General features: G+C 52.7%; 1 protein-coding gene across 5 annotated transcripts in view; it reads left to right on the top strand.

Moving 5' to 3' along the window:
- RRBP1 (ribosome binding protein 1) overlaps positions 1 to 27,609 on the top strand; it is a 74,743-nt gene that overhangs the window by 33,213 nt on the left and 13,921 nt on the right. For all 5 annotated transcript variants that reach the window (XM_066237665.1, XM_066237669.1, XM_066237667.1 and 2 more), the window contains exons 3-9: positions 10,385 to 10,533; positions 11,623 to 11,745; positions 17,295 to 17,447; positions 18,315 to 18,433; positions 20,655 to 20,808; positions 22,364 to 22,502; positions 27,305 to 27,483. In XM_066237665.1, the coding sequence (XP_066093762.1) occupies positions 10,385 to 10,533; positions 11,623 to 11,745; positions 17,295 to 17,447; positions 18,315 to 18,433; positions 20,655 to 20,808; positions 22,364 to 22,502; positions 27,305 to 27,483 (1,016 nt within the window). The remainder of the gene's footprint in view (positions 1 to 10,384; positions 10,534 to 11,622; positions 11,746 to 17,294; positions 17,448 to 18,314; positions 18,434 to 20,654; positions 20,809 to 22,363; positions 22,503 to 27,304; positions 27,484 to 27,609) is intronic.

Below are 27,609 nucleotides of genomic sequence, written 5' to 3' on the forward strand. Positions count from 1 at the left end.
CTGGCTGGCCCTGGGTGTCCAGAAGCTCAGGGATCTGGAGATGTGAGTCGCCTTGGTGTGGGGGCGGTGGCCAGGCACTTGGGGAGGGGTTCCAGATCACTGGTGTGGAGCAGGGAGGGGAGTTCTGAGTCAAGGAGACTTGACTCACATGGAGCAGGGTTCCAGAGCCAGGAGGTTTTGACCGTGGACATCAAAGAGCTAGAATCTAGAGCTGTGTGGTCCACTAAGCGAGCTGCTAGTCACATGGGCCATACAAGTTAATATTCAAGTCAGTCAAAAGTCCATAAAGTGAAAGATTGCATCACACTAGCCATATTCCAAATGCTCAGTAGGCAGTTGTGGCCAACAGCTGCCCTTTTGGACAGTGCAGATGAAGAGCAACATCTCCATCAGCACAGCGACGTCTGTTGGACAGCACTGCTTTAAACAGGAGTCTTTAGGAAGGAGGCGGCCTCTTGCATCACCTTGCAGGTGACTGAAAATGAGCACATCTTTGCAGCCCTGTGTTGGCTCCACCCAGCTCCTTTCTGCTTTGTTCTGTCTGCCTGTGTCCTGGGTGGGGTGGGGGTGAGCTCCCTGTTGTCCTCCATATAATGTTGAGATATGACAAATGAGATCATGGAGGCTGTGGCTGTCCATGACACATGACAGATCAGTGGCAAAAACTGCTCCAGGGCTGGGCTCCACCAGAGACAGAGTTGTGTAGTCATCAGCAGGTGGGCCTAGTGGGACCATCCCTGACAGGCACCTAAAGGGAGACCCTGTGGGTGCGGGGGCTGACACGGGACACGCTTCTACAGGCCCTACTTGGAACTATTCCAGAACTTCTGATAAAATTTTTCTACGCTAGCAAATCAGGGCCATGTGACAGCTCTTTACCACTAGCCTGTAGCTGAATTTGATAGTGAACGCCTGCCTTCCTAATTCTTACTTTTTAGAAGTTGTTATTATGTAAATATGTGTTTTCAGCAAACAAAATTCAAGCAGTACAGAATCATGGAAGGTGACAATAGAACTTCTTCCTTGCCTTCCACCCCATTCACCACCTACTCCAGGAGGCCCCAGGGTGCTTGGCTCATCACACCAAACACACAGATGGGGCCTGCGGTGCACACGGCTTGGGAACTGCCTTTCTTTACTTGTAAATGTACTGCTGACATCTGCAGGGTTGCCACTTTCCATAGCATGCACGTCTCATTTATTTAAATAACATTAAGTAGTGTGTAGTTTCTTTGCTATTAAAATTAATGCTGCAGTGATGTGTTTATATTGTTGTGTGAGTATCTCTAGAAAGAAAACCCCTAGATGTGTGATTGCTAAGTCAATTGGAAGACAGTACAGCGTCACTCTTCAAACACATGTCACCACTTACTGTAGCCGCGTGCTGGAGCCCACGTGAGTTTCCAGTGCCCTCTGTCCAGTGCTGCTGCTTGTGTGGTGCTATGGAAATGGCGGGAGTTTTGGGGCAGTATCATAGACCCATGTGTGGAACAGGAGATAATATTTGCTTATGAAACAAAAGGCACGAATTCTTGTCCCAGTGTTTGCAGAAGAGGGAATTCATGAGACCGTAGAGAACCGGGAATTTTCTAGAACTCAGGCTTCGGAATGTTTGCAGCATCTGCTTCCTCCTCTGGCTCATTCTCTGACTGTTCCCTCAGCACTTCTGCACAGCGCTTGTTAGGGAAGCCTTGTTTCTTTCACAGGAAGTGTGTGTATGTGGTGGTGGTGGTTTTTAAAAAAATCTATTTTTGTCCTCAGACTTAGTCTTCTCCTGCATAATTCTGCTGGCCTGCCTTCCCTGCATCTAGTGTGTGCTGATGGGCATGTTAGCATTGCACTGTTCGGAGAACTGTTTGCTCTAGGACTGGAAGTTACTCCAGGTTAGCGCAGTGTGGGTCTGGGTGCTAGTTAAACTGAAGACTTGGCCTTGGGACATATGGGATACTCCTGCAAATCCACATTCAGATCAGTCTAGAAGAGTGGGCTTCCACTGGAGTGTGGTTTGCATGGCGTAGCAGCCGAGCAAGGCTGAGGTCAGGTAGGTGCCCTGCGCATGGCCTTCCTTTCTTGGATGGTGACCTGGCTTTATGCCTGACTCCTTCCCCATCTGCAGACACAAGCTGTTTACACTGGGGCCAGAAGGCCACCACGGCAGGGCCCGGGAGAGCCCAGCCACCAGCCACCCCCTAAGAGACACAGGCTTTTACAGCCTCATCATGACCACCACATTGTCAGACACACACACCCATGTGGGAGAAAGAGGCCATCTTTAGGGGGCAGGACTATGGGTAAATCCTAATATCTTTTTTTTTTTTTTTATGACAGAGACAGATAGGGACAGACAGATAGGAAGGGAGAGAGATGAGAAGCATCAGAGTGAGTGACCCCTTGCTCAAGCCAGCAACTTTGGGTTCAAGCTGGTGAGCTGTGCTCAACTGGCAACCTCAGTGTTTCGAACCTGGGTCCTCTGCATCACAGTCCATCGCTCTATCCACTACACCACCACCTGGTCAGGCTTAATATCTTCTTTTCACCCTTCTTTATTTGCCAGTTTTTCTGTAACGTGTATTATTTTTTAAATAGAAAATAAACAAAAACTTCATTATTTGTCTAAGTCAAATAAACAGGCCCTCTTTGTACCAAGCAGACCTCCTGTTCTTTCAGGTACTGTGAGGCAGTCCAGCCCTGACCAGAGATCCCCTGAGCATCCTCTGACCAGCAGAAGCAAGTCCTTCCTATTTCAGGGGGGCCAGGTAGAGGAAAGAAAGTGGCCAGTTCTTCTCAGGCCTGTCCTAGTTCGGGGCACCCAGTAGAAGGTCACAAACTGAGCTAAGAAGGACATTTTAAGGTGGGTCCTGCATTTGCAAACCTGGCAGTGTCCCCAGGGGCCGGGCAGCTCCATGCTGTGCGAGATCTCAAAAGGCCACTTTACTTCTGCCAGAGAAGGTGGAAGTGCAAATGGGATCATGTGCTTTCTCCTGATGAACTGGGCCGGGGTCACCAGAGGGCAGAGGAGATGGGGAAAATTTTTGACCTACCGGGAAAACTGCTCAAGGTGTCTGTCGCTTAGCAGGGGCCTCATCTTCAACTGTGTAACTATTGACATCACCCCTTCCTTCCTCCTGTCTGCACCCCCACCCCTGTCCCCCGTGCTGCTGTCCTGTGTGCTGTGGGCTTGCAGGGTCTGAGCCCTGATGCTGGGTCACCACCGGGAATGGGACCCCATTGTGGTCAACCAGATGTTTGGTTAGGTGCATGGTTTATGAAGCTCTTCGTCATGACTTTATCCCCCTGACATTCTGAAAGGTGCATTTGTATTTTTACCTGTTTCACAAAGCAGAAACCATGCAGTCAGCAAATGGCAGGGCAGGCACCAGAGCTCGAGCCTGGGTCTCTATCTGCAGCTCCCCCTTAGGGCTGGGGCACAGGCAGGTACGTATGGATGTACGTTTTATACTTTTTTAACTTAACTCAGTTTTTCAGGGTCTGAAGCTCTGAACAGAATCTCTGTGGGACTATTGAGCCTTTATTAATTTTCTTTTAAGTTCTTCAAATCCAATTCGTTCTTCTTTTTTAAAAAAATTTTAATTGATTTTAGATTTTATCGATATTTAGAGTGTCGGTGTGGTACTACCATGTCTTAGAGAAACTGTAGGTGATGTTCATGTTTCAGATATAAAATTGATTTTTTATAAATCTGGAAGAAAAACAAAAGTATAACGAGAAAAATAGTCATACAATTTATAGGATTTTTTAAATTCCATTTGACACATTAAAAGCATAATTGCCCAGAGAGTTAACAGATTCTTTTGTTCTCCAACCAAAGAAAAAGGCCCAATTCAAAGGCCCCAAATAGCATTGCTGTTGACATTGTTTGTACTTCACTCCAGTGCACTTAAAACGCCAGATGTTAGTGTCTGGCAGTCAGGGGTTGAGTGCATCCAGTCATGAGGGCAGACCAGCCCCAGCGCAGTGCTGGGCTCCACCAGGCCGAGCTGGGCTTGGAGTCCACATGTGCGTGCAGCCTGGGGCCGCCGCCACGCCACTGTGGTGTGGGCTGATGGGACGGCAGGGGCTGCAGCTACCCCTGATGGTGCATTTGAGGGAGCTTTCATCAAGGCCTTGTTAGGGTTGCTTCCCCACAAGCCCAGGATGACCCCTCTATGTCTATGAGCATGTAGCTAGCGGTGATGCTGGCCCAAGTTTCTTGTTTCTAGGAAAGGGTGAGCCTGCCTGCCAGTCTGTGAATCAGGGGAAGGCCCTCTGGACTTGGGGTCAACAGGAGTCAGGGGCCTATCTGCCATCTCTAAAGGAGATGATTACTTGTGTCGTCCTGGGTTTCAAGGAGGCGCAGGGGAGGCCTTCCCGGGGCACAGGGGCCCTCAACTGGAGTTTGGCTCAGGTGATTGGGGATGTCAGCCTGGAAGGCACCCTGGGGTTGATGTCTGGCTTTCTGTTGGGAGCACTGTGAAAGGACCCCTGACCACACTGTCGGCACTGGGGGGGATCCTGCTCACAGTCCAGAGGCAGCAGCCGTTCTGCTGTGTCTGTGTGGCTGCGGCCCTCAGACTGGTCTGGACAGTCCCTGAGAAGATGAGTGTCTTTGTCGTTGGTGTCCCCCCAGCCCTCAAGACTACACCCCCACGGCAGGTTCTGCTGTCAGAATCCCTGGATTGACGCCTGGGCCTCTGTCCCAACAGCTTGGCTTCCAAAATACTCTCAGGCTTGGCCCCTGGCCCTTGGCCCTGGCTCTTCCCTGATCTGTCTGCCTCCAGCCTTGTCCCCTGGATGTCCTGGAATAATTTTTCTCAAATGCAAACCTTGCTCCCTTCTAGGCCTTGCTCCTTGCCTATGGAAAGAAATGCAGATTACTGGGGCCTGTGAAGACTTGGACTTAGTCTGGCCTCACCCCTGCCCCCACGCCCCACTGGTGAGACCCCTGCCGGCCTCAGAGCCTGTCCTGTGCGCTCCCCTTGCCGTGGCCCAGCCCTCGCCTTTTCCGTGCCCAGTCGTGTTTGGCTCAAGTGTCCCGTTTAAAGCCTTTCTGGCGTTGTTGTCATAGTTGCAGTGATGCACAGTCCCCAGGTTCCCTCAGTGTGGCTCTCCCGCGTGATTGCCACATGTCTTGTGTCTCCTCTGCCTAATTAACTGGCACTTCCACCCCTAACTTAGGTGCCTTGCCTGCACCAGGCCAGCCCAGGTGCACAGTGGTCCATACTGTGTGTGGAGACCACCTGGACCTGCCTGCCCTGGGCAGCACTGCCGAGCACCTGGAGTGGAGCTGCAGCCATCGCAGGGCTGGTGGCACCCCCTCCCAGGGGTCTCCAGCTGCTTGGCTCAGGAGGCACTTTCCGGGAGGTGGCGCCGTCCTCCCTGTTGGTTGAGGAAGCTGGGTGTGAGCAGTGTGAGGGCTGTCCCAGCAGCCGGATGCTGGGGGGGCTGATGCTGAAATGTGCCGGGTTGTAGAGCCCAATGAGGCCACTGGGGACCCTGGTAATTATGTGGGCAGAGAGAAAAGTCTCCCCAGAGGACCCTGATTGACAGTGAGAAGGATTCCTGAGATGGTTTTTTGTTTTTGTGGGGTTTTTTCAATTTTTTTTGCAAAACCAGTTTAATTTTAGGTGATTGAGCCTCCCGGCATGGTTGCAAAAGGGAGCGTAGTTTTGGGATTTGAAGCATTGTGCGCATTATCTGAGTGCTGCGAGCCCAGGGCGGCAGGGGGCGCCTCGCTCTCCTGTAACCTCATGAGCAAGGGCAGAGGGGTAAGCAGGGGCCGGAAGGTCCACAGCCTGTGGCGCTCTGTCCACGGAGGCCGGCTGCTGGGCACTACCCTGTGTGGCTTTCGTTCCATGGATGGGAGTAGGGAAAGGGCAGAACTGCTTTGGCCACCAGGAGCTCCTCCCCGGCTGCACTCTCTGTTCCAGGAAGGGTCTAGGTCTCTGAGTCTCCTGTGACTAGGGCGTGAAGGTGGCCTCGTGGGTGGATTCTGCAGTGCTTTACTCTGCCAGGCATTGTTCAAGCATGTTGCAGTGAGGCTGTGAGGGAGGAACAATTACTCTCCCATTTCACAGATGAGGAAACAGGCAAAGAGAGGTAAAGCCACTTGTCCAAAATAAGCAGGCAAGTCGGAGCTGAGCTGGAATTCGAGCCCAGGCCACCAGGGGCTAGTTCCAACCATGGTGCCTCTGCTCAGGGGCAGCAGTAGCCCATAGATGTGTGTGTTCAGCCCCACAGTGGTTTTCTTTATCTGTTTTTCATTGAGTTAGCTGTCAGCACTGAAGGTCAGATGGCACATAAAATTCTGTCCAGCTCTCCTCAACAAATCTGTAGCTCTGAGGGTTCCGGTGCAATCCGTGGGACCCATTGCCTGGAGGTGAAGGGACATGCCCAAGACCATCCCACTCAGCCGCCTGAGCTCAGACAGGGGTCTGGGTTCCTCCGGATCAGTGAGACACAGGCTCTGGCTTGTCACTCTTCGCCCTCCTGCTGCCTGGTGTGTCCCCCCCCCCCCCAGCCCCCGCCCTGCTCCTGGTGGTTCAGGCACCAAGATAGGCGCAGCATCACACAGGAGCAGGCCCTCAGTGAGCTGGTCTCACTGGCTTTCACTGTCTCACAGGGGTCTCAAACTCAACTCAGCATGTGGGCCGCAGAGCAAGATCACAGCCATTGCCGCACTAGGTCTACAAAAGGCAACTGTTACGCAACACTTTTCTCACTGCAGTTGAAAACAAACAAAAAAAACAACAAGCACAATGGTACATGCAGTTTACTCAGTGTCACAAAACGACCAGAAACTGTAGTTCGCATCACAACTGCTGTTAACTAAGCTAATATCTAGCTAAGATGCTAGAGAAATGAAAAATACAAGTAGGCCTCTAGGCTTACTTAATTTTATCCAAAATATTTTGAACTTCGTGGATTAGTCTGCGGGCCGCACAAAATTGTTCGGCGGGCCGTGAGTTTGAGACCCCTGGTTTAACAGATTGATCCGGAATCTTTGACAAATTTGTTCTGGTGCCCTAAGGTTTCAAGATACCAAGGATTATTTCTGGTCTTCCAAGTATTTGCTGGAGACATGCGGGACGTGCCGGCATGTGTGAGCTCCTGTTACTACGCTGTGTGTTGGTGGAGTCATTGTGCCTGTCTCCTGTAACGGGCACCTCATCAAGGTGGGCTTAGTGTTGCAGGTGTGGCGAGGGGATCCTGAAACCCAGAAATAAATGTGACCCTGCAGAGGTCCAGACGTTCCAGTTCCTACTTCCAGTCCCTTTTCCTTCTGGTTTTGTTTCTCTGATGTGGGAAGCACAGAGACAGCACCATTCTTACCTAAAAGACTAAAGGAAAAAATGTAAAATAATGGCTCTTTAAAAATAATGTAAAAGATAGTGTTTGTATGAGGATGAGGAAGGCCATGAAAGGTTCTGTGAGGGGTGTGGGCGTGGCAGGAATGAGCTTTTGAATACATAGCTTGACATTGTTTTATTACAAGTTTTTATTACTTTTTTCATTACTGTATCTAATAAAGTAATATAATGACATGAAGTTTTATTGAAGGTGTACTACTCAGAGACAGTTTGTGGACAGGGTGCCTTGGGGGTCCGTCTCTCCTAGCCCTCCAGGAGGGAATGCACATTTGTCGAGGCCACGAGTGACACACCTGTGAAGGAAATGACATTTCACAGGGACGTGTAGTCACAGTACTGTTCCCTTCACCCCAGCAGTGCAGTAGGGGCCTTAGAGGCCTGGAAGGGTGGTCTTCAAGGAGAGTCTTCGAGAGAGGTCTGAGCCCCCGGTCACTCTTGAGGCCCCTGCGGGGATGGGAGCTGCCTGCCAGGACTTGAAGCTGGGAGTGCATTGGGGGTCCCCAGGGCTGGACAGGAGCAGACTGGCCTGGCCAGTAGAAACACAGCGTGAGCCACATGTGTGCCACGTGTAGAATTGAAACCTTTCCAGCAGCCACATTTAAAAAGGCAAACAAAAAACAAATGAATTCATTTTAATGATATATTTTATTTAACCCAGTTTACCCAAAATATAATTTCAACATACAATCAATATAAAAAATTATGACAGATATTTTCTCTTTTTTAAATGAAGACTCTTTTGAAATCCAGATTATACCCCGACTTGTAACACCTCAGTTCATGCTGGCCACATTTCAAGTGCCCGGTAGCATCATATGGCTGGTGGCCAGTGTACCTTTATGAGTGAGGACCGCAGATTGATTGTGCAGTGTTTAGCATTAGAGAGGCTGTCCTGCCCAGCTTACTCCAGTGGTGCCTTTGAAACGAGGGGTCCTCCTGGAAAGCACGGCCAGCAGGTGTCTGAGTACAGGCTGGGGGGGAAGCAGAAAGCCCGGAGCCACGAAGCTCACAGTCAGGTTTCCCCCAATAGTGAACCAGAGACTGATTTTTATTTTCTTTTGGTGTTGCTGTACTCATAATTTTTTCTACTGTTCATAAGTTTACCATTAAAATTATTTTATATTTTATATATCTTTCCATGAAAAGGCAGAAGGCTGAAGGAGACATGCTTCTTTCCCTCCTCCCCCACCCACCCATTTTCATGACTCTGAGCTCTTAGGCCTTTAATACCATTGGGGTTACTTCTAATCTTGAGGTTGAAGAAGCTCTAAAATCAAGGTGTTCATAGCAGCCAGCTCACCCACGTCCCACATTCCCCTTAAGGTATCATGTTAAATGCTTTGACTTGTGATGACAATATTATGACAAGCCAGAGAATTTAGGGTTGCACTGGAAGCCTCCCCTCTCATTGTCCCCAGTGAGGTGGGCTTCGCTGAAGGCACCGCAGTCCGCCTGCTTCCTTTGTCTCAGGACATTCCTGGCCCTGTCACTCAGCTGCAGGGCACAGTTGAGCCCTAGCATAAGGAATTGCCCGGGCGTTGCAGGCAGGCTCCTGCCAGATGGGCACCTCAGTTCATCCTCTTTTGCTTTGAGAGCACAGTTTTTGGGGTGGGGGTGGCATCAGGAGTGTTTCAGAGCTGACAGTTTGATTTTGGCAAAGGATGGTTTCCTCCAGAGATTGCTAAAGGACTGAGGAGTGGGTAGGCCCGTTCCCAGAAGAACCCACCCCAGCCTTCCCTTCCTAAAACACACCTGAGCTGTATTCAGGGAGAGCTGGAAACGGAGTTTGAACCTGGGTGTGTGGGAGGCAGCCTCCTTTCCCTGGGGCCTCAGAGAAGCAACCTGGCGACAGGGGCCTCTGCCTCTCCGTGCTCCTCCTGGACCGCGGGGTGCTGCTGTGGGCCTGTGTGTGGTGAGTGACGGGCTCAGGTCGGTCAGCACCCACAGGGCCACAGGGCTTGGTCACTCAGGGCGAGCCTTGCTGGGTGGGCTGTTTGAGAAGAAAAGGGAGAAAAGAAGGATCCTGTCTGAGAAAGAAGAAAAAGCACCTTTGCCTTGATTAATTCTGCTCATTTTGATGATAAGTGTGGCAAGGAGGACCTACCCCAACCCAGGAGAACTCTGGCTTTAGTGGGAGACACCCCCCCCCCCAGCTCTCTGGGCAGCCGGAAGGCTGGGCAGGACCCTCAGTTTATCCGTTTCAGAGTACAGACAGTCCCTGACTGGCACGGGTTCCACCTACAGTTTTTCAGCTTTTACGAAGATTTGAAAGCTATATACATAATCTATAACATGAGATATTTAATACCTTATTATAAAATAGGCTCTGTGGCCCTGGCCGGTTGGCTCAGCGGTAGAGCGTCGGCCTAGCGTGCGGACGACCCGGGTTCGATTCCCGGCCAGGGCACATAGGAGAAGCGCCCATTTGCTTCTCCACCCCTCCGCCGCGCTTTCCTCTCTGTCTCTCTCTTCCCCTCCCGCAGCCAAGGCTCCATTGGAGCAAAGATGGCCCGGGCGCTGGGCATGGCTCTGTGGCCTCTGCCTCAGGCGCCAGAGGGGCTCTGGTCGCAATATGGCGACGCCCAGGATGGGCAGAGCATCGCCCCCTGGGGGGCAGAGCACCGCCCCTGGTGGGCGTGCCGGGTGGATCCCGGTCGGGCGCATGCGGGAGTCTGTCTGACTGTCTCTCCCTGTTTCCAGCTTCAGGAAAAAAAAAAAAAAAAAAAAATAGGCTCTGTGTTTGATGACTTTGCCCAACTGTGAGCTAATGTGTTTTGAGCACATTTAGGGTAGGCAAGGCTATGATGTTTTGTAGGTTAAGTGTATTAAATGCATTTTTGACTTAGATATTTTCACCTTATGGTGAGTGTGTTGGGATGTAAACCCGCTGTAAGTCAAAGAGCCGTACCCCAGGCAGCTGGACAGAATCCTCGGTTCTGACTGGCCCCCTTGCTTCCAGGCATGACGGGCTTGGCTGCTCATGTCTGAGTGTAAGTCCCTGCCTTCCCTCTGCACAGGGCCCCTGGACACCGACAGTCCTCTTTACCTCCCCTACAAGACGCTGGTCTCCACGGTCGGAAGCATGGTGTTCAACGAGGGCGAGGCCCAGCGGCTCATTGAGATCCTGTCGGAGAAGTCTGGTGTCATTCAGGACACCTGGCATAAGGTGGGCCCACGCTCCGTCCACGTTCATTGTCCTCTAGCTGACCTAGTGGTTCCCCCCCCCCCCCCAGGACCTGTGAGTTGTAGTGGTTACCTGGTTCTGAGGCTGGCCACGCCCATCTTGCCACGCTGCACAGGGCATAGCCTCTGTTTGCCTTTCTCAGCAGAGCCCTGTTGCCCTTTGCAAGCAGGGCTGCATGAATCCACCCTGCAGATCCTGCCACAGCCCAGCATGGTGGGGCCACTAATGTACAAAGAGCCAGGGCCAGCTCTGAGTTACAGGGTCCTGGGGCATACTGTGAGGGAACCCTGTGTTGGGGCCAGTTCAGAGGCTGGCACCACCCTCTAGTACTTTGGTGAGTGAGTAGCTGCTGTTTATTTGTTCCTTAATCAGAGTTGAAATTGTAGGTAGTTTTGATAGAGACTTTTGTGGCAACTTAGTGGTAGAAATGTTGAGGGGTGTCCTGAGAGGCCAGTGGCACCTGCTGAGTGGCTCAGCCCTTGCTGAGCTGTGACATATCATGCAGTTGTAGGGAGCTGCTCACTCAGTAAGCATGGGGGGCAGGTGGAAGTGGTTTTCTGGGTGTGCGTGCCTGGAGAAGCTCAGGCTGACCCCTGCCCTCCAAGGAGAGAGCCCAGGACTCAGCTCTGGCTGCTGTCCCCAGAATACACTTGCCCTCCCATGGTTCTGTGCTTCAGCCAGCAGCCCGTGGGCTGTACATGGCATTAAGGGGTGGGCCCTGAACCAGGAACAACAGCCACTGCCCCTCAGTGAGGCAGGAAGAGGCCCTGGCCTCCACTGACCCAAGTGAATGGGAAGCACCATTCTCCTGAAAAGTACTTCGGAGACCCAATGCTGTTGCGGGACAGCTTCTATGCGTGCAGGTCCGGGAGGCTGCGCAGACGGGGTGGCTGAGGCGGGGTGCCCCCGGAGTGTCTGGAGGCAGGATGCACCGCGCGTCCTGAAGTTCCTGCTCCCCCCTCATGAGGACACTGCTCTTTTCCTGGGTCAGAGCCTGACTGCTGGGTGGTGGGGACAAACCCGGTGATCCCTCTGTACCCTCTGTTAATGTGGCCCTGTGGACATTTCTAGGCCACTCAGAAGGGCGACCCTGTGGCGATTTTGAAACGCCAGCTGGAGGAGAAGGAGAAGCTGCTGGCCACGGAGCAGGAGGACGCGGCTGCTGCCAAGAGCAGACTGCGGGAGCTCAACAAGGTACAGCCACGCCCGCCCCTGCATCCTGGGGTCGGCTTCCCTGCTGCGCTCCTTGCTCGGGCTTGCTGAATGTCAATGCCCCCAAACCAGTGCACACTGCAACTGTGAGCCCTGAGGACGGCCCGTGCAGCCCCTGGGGCTTCGTGCGATGATGGCTCCCAATCAGAACTAAGAATGCAGGGACGTTAAGTGGGGTTAGGTATGTATGTGATGGGGTGGACCATCACGTCATTGTCCCACAGGGATGGGCTGTTGTTTCAGGGCGTACACCCTGAAAAGGGGCTGGGCACAGGTGATCCACAGTTGTTTTCATGGGGAGTGGGTGGGAGCTACTTTTCTCCATTTTCTGATGCCTGTGGAACAGTCCTGCAGAGAAAGCCTGGCTCCTTGTGTCAGCTGATGGCTTGTATATGTAACGCCTGCACTCAGTGAACAACAGTCAGATGAGTTGGGACACAGGCACAAGGGGCTGCTGTCCCCCTGCCAGAGCTCCCTGGGGCTTCTCTCCTCTCCTTCTCAGGAGAAAGTTGCTCTCGCCCTCTCCCTCTCCCTACTTACCTTCCTCCTCTGTTGGGACAGTGGGTACAGAAGGTGGCCTGGGCCTCAGAATGCCCCCAATGTGTGGGCTGCAGCCGCTTCTCTGGGCACATTGAAGGAGAATTAGAAACGAGACAGGCTAAGTTTCTGTCCTAACTTGGTGGATGTGGCTCTGAGCCAGACAGGAACTTTGATAAAGGAAGGCAGGAGTAGAGATGAGGCTTTGACTGGTTATTCTTTTTTTTTTTTTTTTACAGAGACAGAGAGAGGGATAGGGACAGACAGACAGGAACGGAGAGAGATGAGAAGCATCAATCATCAGTTTTTTGTTGCGACACTTTAGTTGTTCATTGATTGCTTTCTCACATGTGCCTTGACCGTGGGCCTTCAGCAGACCGAGTAACCCCTTGCTTGAGCCAGCGACCTTGTGTCTAAGCTGGTGAGCTTTGCTCAAACCAGATGAGCCTGCGTTCAAGCTAGGGATTTGGGGGTCTCAAACCTGGGTCCTCCGCATCCCAGTCCGAAACTCTATCCACTGCACCACCGCCTGGTCAGGCTGACTGGTTAATGCTTTGCCTAAAAAGGAAAGAAAAAGGTCTCCGTGGCCTTCACTAGAGCTTGGTAGTTTCTGCCTGCGGGCTCTTTCTCAAAACTGTTCACACATGGCCTTTATGTGAACTTCTCTTGGGTTGTTGGTTAAATGTAGTAGGGTGACTGGAGCTATTTGCCCTGCTCCCAGGAGTCGATTGCACTTGTCTTTTTCTGGTAGACATGCCATAGTGTGCCCTAGGCGAGGAGCATTTACACCATGGGAGTGGGCCAGCAGTACACATCAGAGCCCTCACTCCTGAGAGGCAGCCAACTAGCACACCTCTGGTTAAGAGTCTGGTTTCAGGGGGCCATCTCCCATTTGTTTGTCTTTTTTTTTTTTTTTTTTTACAGAGACAGAGGGATAGACAGGGACAGACAGGAAGGGAGAGAGATGAGAAGCATCAATCATCAGTTTTTTGCTGCGACACCTTAGTTGTTCATTGATTGCTCTCTCATATGTGCCTTGACCACGGGCCTTCAGCAGACCGAGCAACCCCTTGCTCGAGCCAGTGACCTTGGGTCCAAGCTGATGAGCTTTGCTCGAACCAGATGAGCCCACGCTCAAACTGGTGACCTCGGGGTCTCGAACCTGGGTCCTCCGCATCCCAGTCCGACACTCTATTCACTGTGCCACTGCCTGGTCAGGCTGTTTGTCTTTTAAACAAATGCCTAAGAAAATTTGTTGACATCTCCAAAGTAAAGTGAGAAGAAACAGGAGTGAGTATTCCCAAGGCTTGCCGGCCGTGTGGTTACTTGGCTATTTTCTTGTGCCTGGTGCCTGGAATTAGGGATGGGCTGCAGGTATGATGAGTGAGTAAGTGCAACCCCATGGTGATGCTGGCCCATCTCTTCCCCGTTGCTGGTTGGTGTCGTCAGCCACCGTGGACAAATGCACCCTGCAGAAGGAGGCCCCTTTGACACTGCCCCTGAGCTGGACACTTACTGCTTTCCCTCTGCTTGATGAGATTTACAAAACCACAAGGGCAGCTAACCTGTAGACACTCCTCAGGTCTAGATGCATGTCCATCCGTCCGCTGGTAGGTCCCTGGCTGCCAGCTGCAGGGGCCTGTGAGACATGCAGGGGTGCAGCCCTGGGTTTTCATGACTTTCTCACTGTCCAGGAATCACTTTGCTCTGACGCACGGGGATGTCTGATGGTGTGTCCAGCCCTCCCTCCTTTACCACATCCTCCTCCCTGCAGCTGAGCAGATCCTCCTGGGCTCTCAGGTGCTAGCCTGGTCCTGCAAGGCCCTCTTTCAGCTCTGCCAGTGGCTCCTAATCTTCAGACCTGAGTCTGTGCCCTGCGCGCCTCCTCTGGTCCCCCACCCCATCTTCTGTGCAGAGTGCTGCACCTGTGTCACCTACTGGTCCCCTCCTCCTGCTCTTCCATAATCTCAAATGCCCTTCACTGCTGGACTGGCTGGACATTTTCTTCCTAAAAGGTTCAATTTGTTCTCCCTGGGGATCCTTCCGGAGCCTCCGTTTTCTTGTCTCAGCACAGGTCATCATTGCAGTAATGTACCATTGTGTCTGTCCCGGTTGACTCTAGTCACCTTGCTTGGCTCAGCCTAGCAGGCCCGTCAGCAAGTGGCTACTAAGGCCCAAGGCCAGCAAAGAGGCCACTAACAGATGCCTCTATTAGTTTTATGTTGCCATCCTTCCTTCCTGTGCTCTGGACTCCGTGGGCACTGGGTCCCTGCATTTTTCTGGAGAATTTTGGGCAGAGCTGAGGTTTTGACTTTATTCTTGTCGTGTCTCCTAGCCCAGCACCATTGAGGGAAGTTATATGAGAAACAAAATTATTGAAAATGTGGGTGTTCCTGTTAACTCAGTTCCCCCCAGAAGCTGGTGAGAAGGATAGGATTTGGTTCCCTCTTTGTGTCTTTTTTTCCTTGTGGATTGTTTTCTGTGACAGATCCATGCTTTGCAAATGGGAGTCCAGCAGAGTTGGGTTCAAGGACCATTTCAGGCACCAGCTGCAGGAGTTAACAGGCGTGGGCACCCCAAGACCTCTGTCCTAGGCTTTGAGAATCTTACGGGTCCTATGTCTGGGTTCGACGGTCATGCATGGTGATGGAACAGTCCTTCTGGAAACCATCTTTCTAGCTGTTGTCTCCTTAGGCACCAGGCGCCCTGTCATGGGGCCTCTGCCTGAGGCGCAATTCTGGACTAGACCCTATCCTGTGTTCGCTCAGCCCAGCAAATCCAGGTCTAACTTTATGCAGTCATGGAGACTGTCGGGGTGGGTGTGCTCCCAGGGGTAGGGTGGGAGATATTCTCGGTGGCAGACGTTTCTGATGGGAGCCGCCAGCTGGCCATGCCTCGGCAGGCCTCGAAGCTCACACTCGGCAGGGGGCACTCTTGGACTAGTAAGCAGAGTGTCCTTTCTGGGTCTGCAGTGCTATAATGGTGCCCAGCCTTGTCGCCCAGCCCCATCAAGGAAAACTGGGCTCCAGCCTCTACCATCACTGGTCATGTCTTTCAAGAAAGTAAATCTGACCCCTTGCAACTGAATTAAGAATTTGAGAAGCAAGAGGAATCCTGGGATTTTGAGCTGCTAGAAGAAAAAGAAGCCAAGGAAGGCTAAACAAGTGCCCTCAGGAGAAGCTGGCCTTTCTCTGCCCTTTAAAGGGACCCAGAGGCAAAAGGAAGGGAAATCCCATTGAATTCTGGTGGCCTTGGGATTCTGTCCCCAACAGAGTGCCACCTTTATGCCCTGAGCCCAGCTGAATGCCAAGATCTGCATGTACCCTGCCCAGGATGGGGAAGGCTGTCCCTAGTCAGATGCTAAGTGCCAGCTTTGGATGTTCAGTAGGCGTGGCCAGCAGAGGTGGGTAGAGAGTGACCCACATGTGCCTGTACCACCTGCTGCTAGTGGTGCTGTGGGCTGGGCACTCAGGGTCTCTGAGTTTTGGTTTCTTCTTCCAGTCCTGGATTCTGTATTAGAAAGGGTCTCCCCGCATTGCTAGTGTGTGGAGTTTTGTGGGTGCTGTGGCCAGAGGCATGTGTGTTAGAGGAAGCTTGGTGGAGCTTCAAATTCCCACTGAGTTGCCTGGTCCTTCTTTAGAGGTGCCGGGCCAGCCAGAGGAGTGCAGTACCGTTTCGATCCTCTCACTATTGTGGGCCCTTATGGAATCACACTGTCCCAGATTCCAGGCTACCTCTGCTCCCCAGTCTGAGACGTCTCCTTCCCAGGGCTCAGTGAGCTCAGCTTTAAATGGGATCAAGGTCCTCCCCTTACTGGGAGAATTGAATGAGACACTGCTTGTCCCAGAGGTGGCGCACCCATGGGCCACCCTCCTGTTTCTGTAGGTGATCAGTGGAGTGTTCCTGAGCCTGGACCTTGTGCTCCCCTGGGCGCTCACCCTGGTGGGGCCAGGAGGAGGACTGTCTTTGAAAAGTGGGGCCAGTGTGGTCCCAGGGAAGGCCAGGCACAGCAGCCCTGGCACCCAGTGACTATCCTGATGTGCCCCACCCTTTCCTGGCATCCAGTTCTCTCCTATCTCAGACAAGAGGGACACTCTGGCTCTTTGGGCCGGGTTTCCATGGCAGCCCTGGCCTGGAGAGGGAGAGGATTCCCTGCTTCTCTTATTCACTGCCCAGGATACGGAAGGGACAGGGCCTTGAATCTCATGAGAGACTTGCGTCCCAGTCACCCAGGCCAGCTGGACCCATACCAAGTGGTTGCCATTCTGGCTGGAGGCCCATGGACGGAGCGCACCCCTCTCCGGGGGCCCATTGCATCAACCCTTCCTCATACTGTGATTCCCTGCTTCCACAGGCTCACGTCCTCTGCCGTTCCTTCTGGGATGACACGGATCCCAGCCAGCTCCCCTGCCTGCCCCTCCCACCCTGGGCTCTGCCACTGCCTGAGGCTCTGGGTCCCTGGGCATGAGCATCCTGTGTTCATGGTGGTATCTGACATTGCCCAGAGCAGAAATTCCCCAGGCTGGGGTGGAGGCCTGAGTGGCTGATACAGGCCCTCTAGGAATGAGACTGATTCCCCAACCACAGTGGGACAGGCAGCTAATCGTGTCCCCACCCCAGCCATCAAAACTTGGAGCCTTGTCAGTCCTGACAGAGGCCAAGATGTCAGAACTAAGCTAAGTGAATGGAGTGCTGTAATCTCAGCAAGACTGAGCCAGTGACCCTGGAGAGCCCAGGGACAGCGTGCTGTGCTTACTCTGCTCCCACAGGTGCCCACCATATCCACTGTGGCCAAGGCCTGCATCTAGCCCTGTGCCTGGCCTGGCCAGCAGAGCTGTCTCCTGCCTGCTGTCTGAGTGGCTGCGTGGGTCTGAGAACTCCGGAGGGAAGGGTCTTGTGACTCTGCTCTGAAGTTCCTTCCCGCCCCAGCTGATGCTCTGGGTTCTGATGGTTTTGGTCCCATCTGATAAGCTCCTGCCCTCTGCTCTCTTTAGGAGCTGGCAACAGAAAAGGCCAAGGCAGCAGCCGGGGAAGCCAAGGTGAAAAAGCAGCTGGTGGCCAGGGAGCAGGAGATCACGGCTGTGCAGGCCCGAATGCAGGCCAGCTACCGGGACCACATGAAGGAGGTGCAGCAGCTGCAGGGCAAGGTGGGCAGTGCTTGTGGGGTGTGGTCGGGGCCAGGGAGGGTGGCACAGTTTCCAAAGGGCAGTAGAGGATGCCCTCGGGGGCAGAGGCAGGGTGGGGTCTGCGGAGTCTGGTTGGTTCTTAGAGGAAGCAGCTGTATAGTGGCTGCCAGCCTGCTGTTTTATTGGCCACATAGTGGCTGCCAGCCTGCCTTGTGTGTTTAATGTTACTAACCAGGGAGATGTAACAGACATTTTAAATAGCACAGTCTGGTCCTAAGCGGCCAGACCTGTGTCCCATCCCCTGGGTGCCCATGGGTCACGTTCCCAGCCTCCATGTGATCCTGGAATAATGCTGGCTCCGCCTTTTCCATTTGAGGTTCCACCTAAACAAAACGCCTAGCACCACGTACTCTGTGATGTGGCCGGGGAGGGCCTGTCCTGCTCAGCCTGCACGGCCAGAGCCCTGGGCCTCAGCTGCTCAAACCTGCGTGCTGTTTGTGATGGGCCACCGGAGGCCAGGGCGCCAGAGTCGAGGCTTCCTTGGGGTAGTTGTAGGCCGTGGCTGTGGCTGAGTCCTTTGTCTCAGACCTAGGAGGCAGAGTGTGTGGAGCCTGTCTGGGACTCCGCGCTGATGAGCACTTTGCCGCTAAGAGGCCATAGCCAGGAGACAGGAGAATGGAGACGTGTGTCCGAAGATCATTCTTGGCCCCAAGCTCCTGATGCTAGAGCTATTTGGTTTTTAGACCCCTTGTTCTTAGGGGTCCCCCCTCCTGTAGAGAAGCGAAGCCCTCGGGGTTTTGTCTGCAGGCTGTGGTCTTAATAACCTCACTGGAAGCCAGTGCTCTGTAAGGCCAGGCGGCACTCTGATACCCCATCGATGACTTTCAGATCCGGACTCTTCAGGAGCAGCTGGAGAATGGCCCCAACACCCAGCTGGCCCGTCTGCAGCAGGAGAACTCCATCCTGAGGGACGCCTTGAACCAAGCCACGAGCCAGGTGGAAAGCAAGTAAGCTCAGTGCTCCCAGGCGGACTCTGCGGTGGCCCAGCCCGGGGGGACCCAGAGCTGAGGAGGGCCCCCAAGCCTCTTGCAAGGCTGCAGTGGGTGTGCTGTAGTTTCTCACTGGTCTGGGCTGGCTGTGACTTCTGTGCATCCCCATTCGGGGCTCTGTCCTGGTCCTTCATCTCATCTGGTTCTGAGCGGCTGAGCCTTCCAGCACATGGCTGGTGTCTTCTCACTTGGTCAGGCTGCAGCAGAGGGGAGCTCCAGCATGCCCATGCCATCAAGTGCCCCTTAGGGTCAAGGTGGGCCAGCATCTGCTTTCCTGGACAAGCAGATACTTTTTCCATGTCTGTCTTTACAACACCTTGATTTGAGGATTTTAAAAACTCTGGACTGTGGCCAAGTGTCAAGGACAAGGATTGTCCAAGGTCAGAGTGTGATGTGGTATAGGGCCCTGCCGGGGGCCTGAGCACCCTGACTGCACCAGGACGCGGTCTCTCGTGCAGAGGGACATGTGCTTTCCGTGCACTGGGGGCGAGCACGGCCTCGTGGCACGCCAGCCTGCTGAGTGGACTTGTTGCTCTCAGCGCTGCCTCGGGCAGAAGTGCTACAAGTCCACAGCAAGCAGGCTGGCTCCAGAAGGCAGAACCGAGTGTCACCGTATTGAGGACACCTTTGGTGTTCCTTGATTCTCTAGTCTGAGCATTGCAGTCTCAATAGGCTGTCCTGGAGGAAGCCCCTGCATTTTCCTTGATTCACATTCTTTGCTTTCTCCTGGCCTGAAGTATCCAGACCCTTCTTTCTGGGGATCTGTGTTCTCCCCAGAGCGTCTGCTTTCACCAAGAGAACTGAGCGAGGCAGAGTGCGGGCTCCCTCCATGGCTGCCTCAGCCGGAAGTTGAGGGGATCAAGTTGGCCCAGATCTAGACCAAGGAGGAAAGTCAGTGCCCACTCATCTGTTTTGCTGGTGGTCCCGGAGCAGAGTGAGCTCTGGAGGCCACCTTCTCCAGGCCGGTTCCTTCTCTCTGGAGGCCTCCTCTGGGTGTACGTGTGGACACATCTCCACCTCCGTCTTGGCTGGTGGGCAGGTTGGAGGTTTGTGTCGGGTTCTTCTCAGCAGCCACAAGTAGAAGGTGAACACAGTGATGGGAAACGCTCCAGTGTGGAATTTGCTGTGGCCTCACTACTGTGGACCCCTTCCTGGGGAAGCTCCAAAGCAGGGAGACCCGTCACCCTCAGGTGGAATTTGCTGTGGCCTCACTACTGTGGACCCCTTCCTGGGGAAGCTCCAAAGCAGGGAGACCCGTCACCCTCAGGTGGCAGCTGATTCTGTCAGTCTGTGGAAGCCTTGCTCGTGAGGGGTGGGTGTTCCCGGGCCCCTCCCAGAGCCTTTCCTGGGAGCTCTCCAGTCTGAGTTTTGGTGCTGTAAAGCAGGGGCCTTTGATGGCCCCCTGGTGCAGATGAGGAAACCCAGGGTCAGAGGTGTGGACCTCCCCAACCCTCAGCGATAGACAGAGCTGGTGTTAGCCAGGTTTCCTGCCTCCCAGGATTGTGGACAGTCTTGTCTGTGCCCTCGTCTTGCCTGGCTCTGTCCCTTGGCTGGACCAAGGCAGTGGTGAAGGAGGTTGGTGTGCTGATGACCTCCTCACATTAGAAAAGGCGGGTTAAGCTGCCTCTCTTTTCCTATCAATCAAGTCTCCTTCTCTCCCTCCTGAACTTCTCCCTGGTCCTGAGACCCACCTTCTATGCAGTGTTGAAGGCTCTGTTTTGTGAAGAGCCTCAGTCTCCTGCTTCAGGTAGCCTCCAGTGAATAGGGCACGTGGACTCCAATGGCTACTGCCCTGGCCTGCAGGGGATCGAGGCAAAGCAGCCTGCACCCCAGCGCTTGTTTGGACCCTGACTGGCAGTGAGGAGAAGAGTTGCACCTTTCTGTCTGGATTTCCCGATATCTGGGAGGGCGCCGTGGAATAGAGCTGTGCGCATCTTGCCCTTCGCGCTCTCTGGTGCATGCGCCATGCTGGTGAAGCCCCACCTGGCTGGCAGTCCTCCACTGTCAGACAGGAGGGGCTGTGGTAATGACTCCAAGACTTGGGAAACTACAAGAGCAGGTGCCCAGAGGGAAGGCTCATGGCACGGTCCCAGTCAGCCAGGGGCAGCTCTCAGGGCTGGCGACAGCTGCCTCATGCCCTCTTCTGCCTGTCAGTTGGGGTTTGGTGACTCTCTTGCAGGCAAAATGCAGAGTTGGCCAAGCTCCGGCAGGAGCTCGGCAAGGTCAGCAAGGAGCTGGTGGAGAAGTCGGAGGCGGCACGGCAAGAGGAGCAGCAGCGGAAGGCTCTGGAGGCCAAAGCGGCCGCCTTCGAGAAGCAGGTCTTGCAGCTGCAGGTGAGTCCAAGCGGCCCCCTCGGTGCCCTGTTCAGCCTGGGCTGACAGCTGGAGATGCGGCAGGGCTGGAGCTGGAGCCCTCGCCTCGGCCTCGTGACTGATGGTGATAGCTTGTTAGCTTCCAATGGGTGTGTTCTCTGTGCTAAGCATGGTTCTAAGCACTTGACAAGCATTGACTCAGCTAATTCTCAGGTAGGTTCTATTGCTATCTGGAATTTACCTGTGCAGAAATGTGAGGCACAGAGAAGTTACACAACTTCCCCAGGTTGACACAGAGGTAGGATTCACCCCCAGGCCTCACCCAGAGCTGCGTCTGTTCTCCCACATTTACTACCATCTGTACACTCCGCAGCCTCAAGATGTGGCCTGGAAGCTCTTGTTTTTCCAGGAGGGTGCCCTTTATCCAAAGGAAGAAAATTGCCCCGTCCCTAGAGTACCGTGGACAGCATCAGTGTGGCCTTTCAGCTGCCTGTTGACCTCTGGGTCCCCCAGGTGGCAGGGTGACAGGGTGTGGGGAGCCTTGATTTCGTGCCTGCTTTCCTTTAGCTCTTCTGGCTGCCGAGGTAGCCCTGCCATCTGCAGGGTCCTGGGCCCTTCTGCCCAGTCACTGAAGCAGGTGTAGCCTGTGGGGCAGTGGGGCTGTCCTGTGGAAGGGACAAGAAGGACCAGTTGTAAGACTGACGTTTATGTGTATACAAGAGACGAAAAAGGAAAATGAACAGAGAAAAGAAGCTCAGTTTGGATTGTTCAGGTGGAAGTGAGGTGAATGATTTGGTGATTGCTGATTTTTACGTAAAACAGGTCCATGCAGAGCAATAAGATCAGAACCACTAGGGTGGGCGTGGCCATGAATATATCATATTTTAAAGCCTTCTGGATGGTTCTGGTGCTTCTGGGGCTACAAGCAGCCCCGTGGTGCCAGGGTGTTGCCAGTACCTGTGTCATGTGGGAGGGCGCAGCCTAGGGCCCCAGCTGGGCCCCAGCCTCTGAGCATCTCCCATCCTCTTCTGCCCCAGGTGCTTGTTCTCAGCTGAGGTCATCGGGAGTGGCCGGCCACAGGTAGTGAGGGGGACCAGGGCACAGTGTTGACAGCGAGGCGCCTGGTATCTGCTGTGGATGTTCATAGCTTCATGCCTCCGTCCCTAATAGAGGCATGACAGTAGTGCCTGTCTCTTGGGGTGGCTGGGGTGGGCGACGCATTACAGTGCCTTGCTCAGTGAATGTGAACGAGATGAGGGCCCCTCAGGAAATCTCCAGTCAGCCTGGGGCAGAGGTACAGGAAGCAGCTCTTGGTGCCGTGCTGAAGTGGAAGTGTGGTTTTCCTTTCTGTGACTGTCCTTCACCTGAAGGCCCTTCACCCTGAGCCAGCTAGCTCTCGAGCTGCGGCAGGCTCAGCCTCCCGGCATCTTCTAGTAGGTGAACGGACTTGAGAAGTCCGGGCAGGTTTTATAAAAGGCACCAGGGTAGGTGGCAGGCCGTGCCGCGCAGCCTCAGGTTTGGCCTCAGGTCTGGTCCCGTTCTGTGTCCTCACAGCCCTCTTTCCTCCTGCTCCCAGGCATCTCACAAGGAGAGTGAGGAGGCCCTGCAGAAGCGCCTGGACGAGGTCAGCCGGGAGCTTGGCCGCGCGCAGACCAGCCATGCCAGCCTCCGGGCGGACGCAGAGAAGGCCCAGGAGCAGCAGCAGCAGCTGGCTGGTGAGGGTGGAGGCCTGGCTTGGAACCCCCAGACAGGCGGTGGGGTTTGTGCCGGGGCCAGCACCCTTAGAGTGAGCCAGCCAGTCGTGTTAGTGTGTGAGGCAGGGGTGAGGCTCACCCCCATGGGAGAGCTGGTGGAGTTTGTGAGGGTTGGGTGTGGGAAAGAAGAGGGGACAAGCTCTTGAGGGCTGGTGGTGGCCAAAGGTGCTGCATCTCCAGCCTTGTCTGCTTGGGGCCCACCTAGAGCCAGGCTGGGGCGAGCTCAGGTGTCCTGAGGCTGTTGCTGGCTCTCCTGGCTGATTTCTGGACCTGTATGGCCCTCCTGGCTCAGGTAACTCGAGAGGCCAGGCTTGGCACGTGGGCCAAGGCCCCCCTGTCTCACAGGCCTGCTTCACAGTCAGGAGAGGAGGACGAGGTCGGGGGCACCAAGGGCCCCTGGGAAAGGAAGACATGCAATGTCAGTGACAGCTCGATGGTCACTTGCTCACCAGTATTTCCTGAGTGACCACCATCGGCTGAGCACTTCTCTGGGCATCTGGGACATGCCAGGAGTGAAGCAGTGGGTTACAACGGCAGTGTTCTAACAGGAGACAGACATGGGTAGATAGACACACATCAACAGGGTCAGACAGTCTTGCACTGGACAGACTTCCAGTAGACAACATGACCTAGAGCGGGCTGGTGAGCTGTTTCTGTGAAGAGCCAGGTAGTAAATATTGTGGGCTCTGTGGGCCAGATGGCATCTGTCACAGCTGTTCAGCTATGCTGCCATAGTCCAGAAGCAGCCTCAGACAGTATATAAACAGACAGGCTTGACTGTGTTTCCATAAAGCTTTATTTACAAAACCAAGGGTGGTCCATAGGCTTGGTGTGCTGACCCCTGCTCTAATGGGCCAGGTATGGTATTAGAGTGGGCTTTCGCGAGGGGTGGGAGTGTTGTTTAAGCTGAGGTCTGGACGATGGGAAGGAAGGAACAGAATGGTCAGCAAAGGACCACTGCAAATGGGAATGAACTTGAACTTGTCCTGTACAAGAAATAAAAGGTCAGTGAGTGACTAAAGCAAGAAGGCAGGTAGCCAGAGTGGTGCCCGGTGGGTGAGCCTCCCTGTGAGGAGTCTGGTGCTGTGTTCAGTGAGGGGAGTCCTCAGAGTTTGAGGCGGGGGATGGCATGATCCCATTTGCACTTTGGATGCTCTCGTGCTGGGTGGAGAGTGGACGGAGGAGCAGGAGTGGCCCAGGGCTCCAGTTCCTGCAGTCACTTGGGTCAAAAGGCAATAGGGCTGGACCCAGACAGGTGTGCTGGGAGGGAGGGAGGGACTTGGTGGACAGTGGTGTAGAATTCACAGGCCTGGAAGATGGGCGAGAGGTGGGGGCACAGGAAAGCGAGCAGTCGGGGGAGGTTCGGAGGCTGGAGTTGAGCTCCCTCAGCAGAGCTTCAGTTGGAGTGTCAGGCAGCCGAGCCTGGTTTGTGGATGAGACCAGAGCTTTGGGACTTTGCAGAGTCATAGACACGTGGATGACATTTAGAGCCAGTGAGATTTATCTTAGGTCATCGAAAAAGAACAACCCCAAAAGACCCCTGCCCTTGGTCTCGGCTAATACGAGCTAGTATCCTAGAACAGTGGTCCCCAGCCCCCAGGCCACAGACCGGTACTGGTCCGTGGGCCATTTGGTACCGGTCCGCAGAGAAAGAATAAATAACTTACATTATTTCCGTTTTATATATTTATATTTAAGTCTGAACGATGTTTTATTTTTAAAAAATGACCAGATTCCCTCTACTACATCTGTCTAAGATTCACTCTTGACGCTTGTCTTGGTCACGTGATACATTGCCACTGAAATTAAACCCATAAACTAGCAAAATGAGTAAAAAACAAAATTCTATCGAAAGTTTTTTGCGAAGTGAAAAAGGGCCAGTGAGGAGACAGAAGAAGAACCTACGACCTCGAAGAAAAAGAAGGCTTCATTTAACAGACAATACCAGGAGTCCTACTTGAAGTATGGATTTATCGCAACTGGTGATTCTCGCGCACCAAGGCCGCTCTGCATAATATACGGCGATCAGCTAGGTAATGAGGCAATGAAGCCTTCAAAACTGCTTCACCACTTGGAGACCAAGCACCCTACTTTAAAAGACAAGCCTTCCGAGTATTTCAAAAGAAAAAAGCATGAACAAGAAGGACAGAAACAATTACTGGTGGTCACTACATTAATAAATGCAAGTGCACTGAGAGCATCATATTTGGTGGCTAATCGTATTGGCTAAGGCTAAGAAGCTATTCACCATTGGTGAAGAATTGATCCTTCCAGCCACTAAAGACATTTGTTGTGAACTTCTAGGAGAGGCTGCGGTTAAAAAGATAGCACAGATACCTCTTTCGGCTACCACTATCACACGACGTGTTGAGGAAATAGCAGAGGACATTGAATCAGAATTGTTGGAAAGGATTAATAAATCACCATGGTACGCTCTCCAGGTTGATGAATCTACAGATATTGACAACAAGGCAATGCTACTTGTTTACGTGCGTTATCTTTATCAAGAGGATGTGCATGAAGATATGTGTATTATCATTGCCAACCAAAACCACAGCCACAGAACTATTTAAATCACTGGATGACTATATATCAGGAAAACTGAAATGGTCTTTTTGTGTCGGCATATGCACAGATGGAGCTGCTGCCATGACCGGAAGGATGTCTGGTTTAACTACTCGGATTAAGGAGGTTGCACCTGAATGTGAGTCTACACATTGTGTCATTCACAGGGAAATGTTGGTTAGCTGAAATATACCACCAGAACTTAACAGCGTATTGAATGATGTCGTTAAAGTTATTAACCACATCAAAGCACACGCCCTTCACTCGCGCCTGTTCGAGCAGCTTTGTGAGGAAATGAACGCGGAGCACAGACACCTTCTCTTATACACAGAAATAAGATGGTTATCCCGAGGGAGGTCCCTGGCCAGAGTGTTTGAATTATGAGAGCCGCTGCAGAGATTTCTCTCAGAAAAAAAGTCACTGCTAGCAGCACATTTCAGTGACGAGGAATGGGTCACAAAACTCGCTTACTTGTGCGACATATTTAACCTCCTCAATGAACTCAGTCACTTCAGGAGAAAATGACAGCTGTCTTCAAGTTGGCAGGTAAAGTAGCTGCATTTAAAGCCAAACTGGATTTGTGGGGACGACGCATGAATGGGTATATTTGAAGTTTATGTATTTATTTATTCATTTTTTTAGAGAGGAGAGGGAGAGACAGAGAGAGAAGGGGGGGCGGAGCTGGAAGCATCAACTCCCATATGTGCCTTGACCAGGCAAGCCCAGGGTTTCAAACCGGCGACCTCAGCATTTCCAGGTTGATGCTTTATCCACTGTGCCACCACAGGTCAGGCATGAACGGGTATATTTGACATGTTTCAAACATTTGCGGGAATTTTGGAAGAGACTGAGCCCAAGCCTTCATTGTCCCAGCTGGTGCACGATCACCTGTATTTGCTTTTAAAAGAGGTTGAACGCTACTTCCCAACCACAAAAGACCCATGAATTGCCAAGGAATGGATCTGTGATCCATTTGTCAACAAACCAGGTGAATCCAGCGTGTCTATGCAAGAAGAGGATCAACTACTGGAGATCGCAAATGTCGGCGGCCTTAAAAATATGTTCGAGACTACAACTCTGCCATGTTCTGGATTAAAGTCATGCAGAATACCCCGAGATCGCCACAAAAGCACTAAAAACCCTGATGCCATTTCTGACATCCTATTTGTGTGAAGTGGGATTTTCTGCAGTGACAGCAACCAAAACAAAATTATGGAATACACTGGACATAAGCAACACACTTCGGGTGTCATTGTCTCCCATTACCCCTAGATGGGACCGTCTTGTTACAGAGAAACAAGCTCTGGGCTCCCACTGATTTAGCATTATCGTTGTTGAGAGATAGGCTACTATCTCTCATTCTATATAAACATTATAATAAATAACCCTTAACTTACAATATTCATAACAGTGGCGAGTTGTATTTTTTCATGCACTTTATATTTGTTTTTGTGTTGTATCTTATTTTTAAGGCATGTTTAAACGTTACCATAGCGACTGGAAAGTGTTTGGAGGCAGAGGGCAGAGAGGATGTTACTCATGTTATGTTGTTGGTGCGATGTTAAGAGGACACTTCTAATAAAGTTGCATACAAGTACAAAATGGATTCATGTTTATTTTTATTGTCGTAGGTTTATGATTGGTAGCGAGCCTGAACCTATCATATTACATATTGATGTCAGACATGAAATGTTGTCAGAATAACAAATTTAAATACAGCCTGAATAATGAGGACATGCTCGTTCCTCCTTTAACTTAGCCCAGTAAATATCATAAGTTCGACAATTATATTTAAAAATACCACAGTTTTTACGCTGGTCGCATAATTTTATTTTGTTCATTTATCTGTCCCACCCTAAAGGCTGGTCCATGAAAATATTTCTGACATTAAACCGGTCCGTGGCCCAAAAAAGGTTGGGGACCACTGTCCTAGAGAACAAATTTTTAGAAACTGCAACTGAAATCTATCTTAGAGTTTCATCATTTTCCCATGAGTGATCTGAAGGCATTGCATTGTACCCTGATGGTCCTTAAATTAAGAATAAAACCAGGTTGTGACTTTCTCCAATAGCTCATAAGACGCCCCGGCCGTCGGAAGTAAGTCTTAACCCCCCAGGCACACAGAAGCAGCGAAGGAGGCAGGTGTGGTGTCCATCCAGCGCCCGCCGCCCCTGACCCACCCTGCCCCCCTCCTGCAGAGCTGCGCAGCAAACTGCAGTCCTCCGACGCCGACGTGAAGAGCAAGTGCGAGGAGCTGAGTGGTCTACACAGGCAGCTCCAGGAGTCCAGGGCGGAGAACTCACAGCTCACAGAGAGAATCCGGGCCATCGAGGCCCTGCTGGAGGCAGGCCAGGCCCAGGACGCCCAGGACGCCCAGGTCAGCTGGCACGTCCTCCTCAGGGCTGGCAGGAGGGAGGGAGTCCATTGAGCCCTGACCTCCTGTGCAGAGGGATGAGAGCAAACACCCCCTGCCCCGGTGAGTTACCAAGTGAGATGAATCTAA

The sequence above is a fragment of the Saccopteryx bilineata genome, chromosome 6 (genome assembly GCF_036850765.1).
Source record: "Saccopteryx bilineata isolate mSacBil1 chromosome 6, mSacBil1_pri_phased_curated, whole genome shotgun sequence".
In the NCBI taxonomy this organism is placed as follows: Eukaryota; Metazoa; Chordata; class Mammalia; order Chiroptera; family Emballonuridae; genus Saccopteryx; species Saccopteryx bilineata.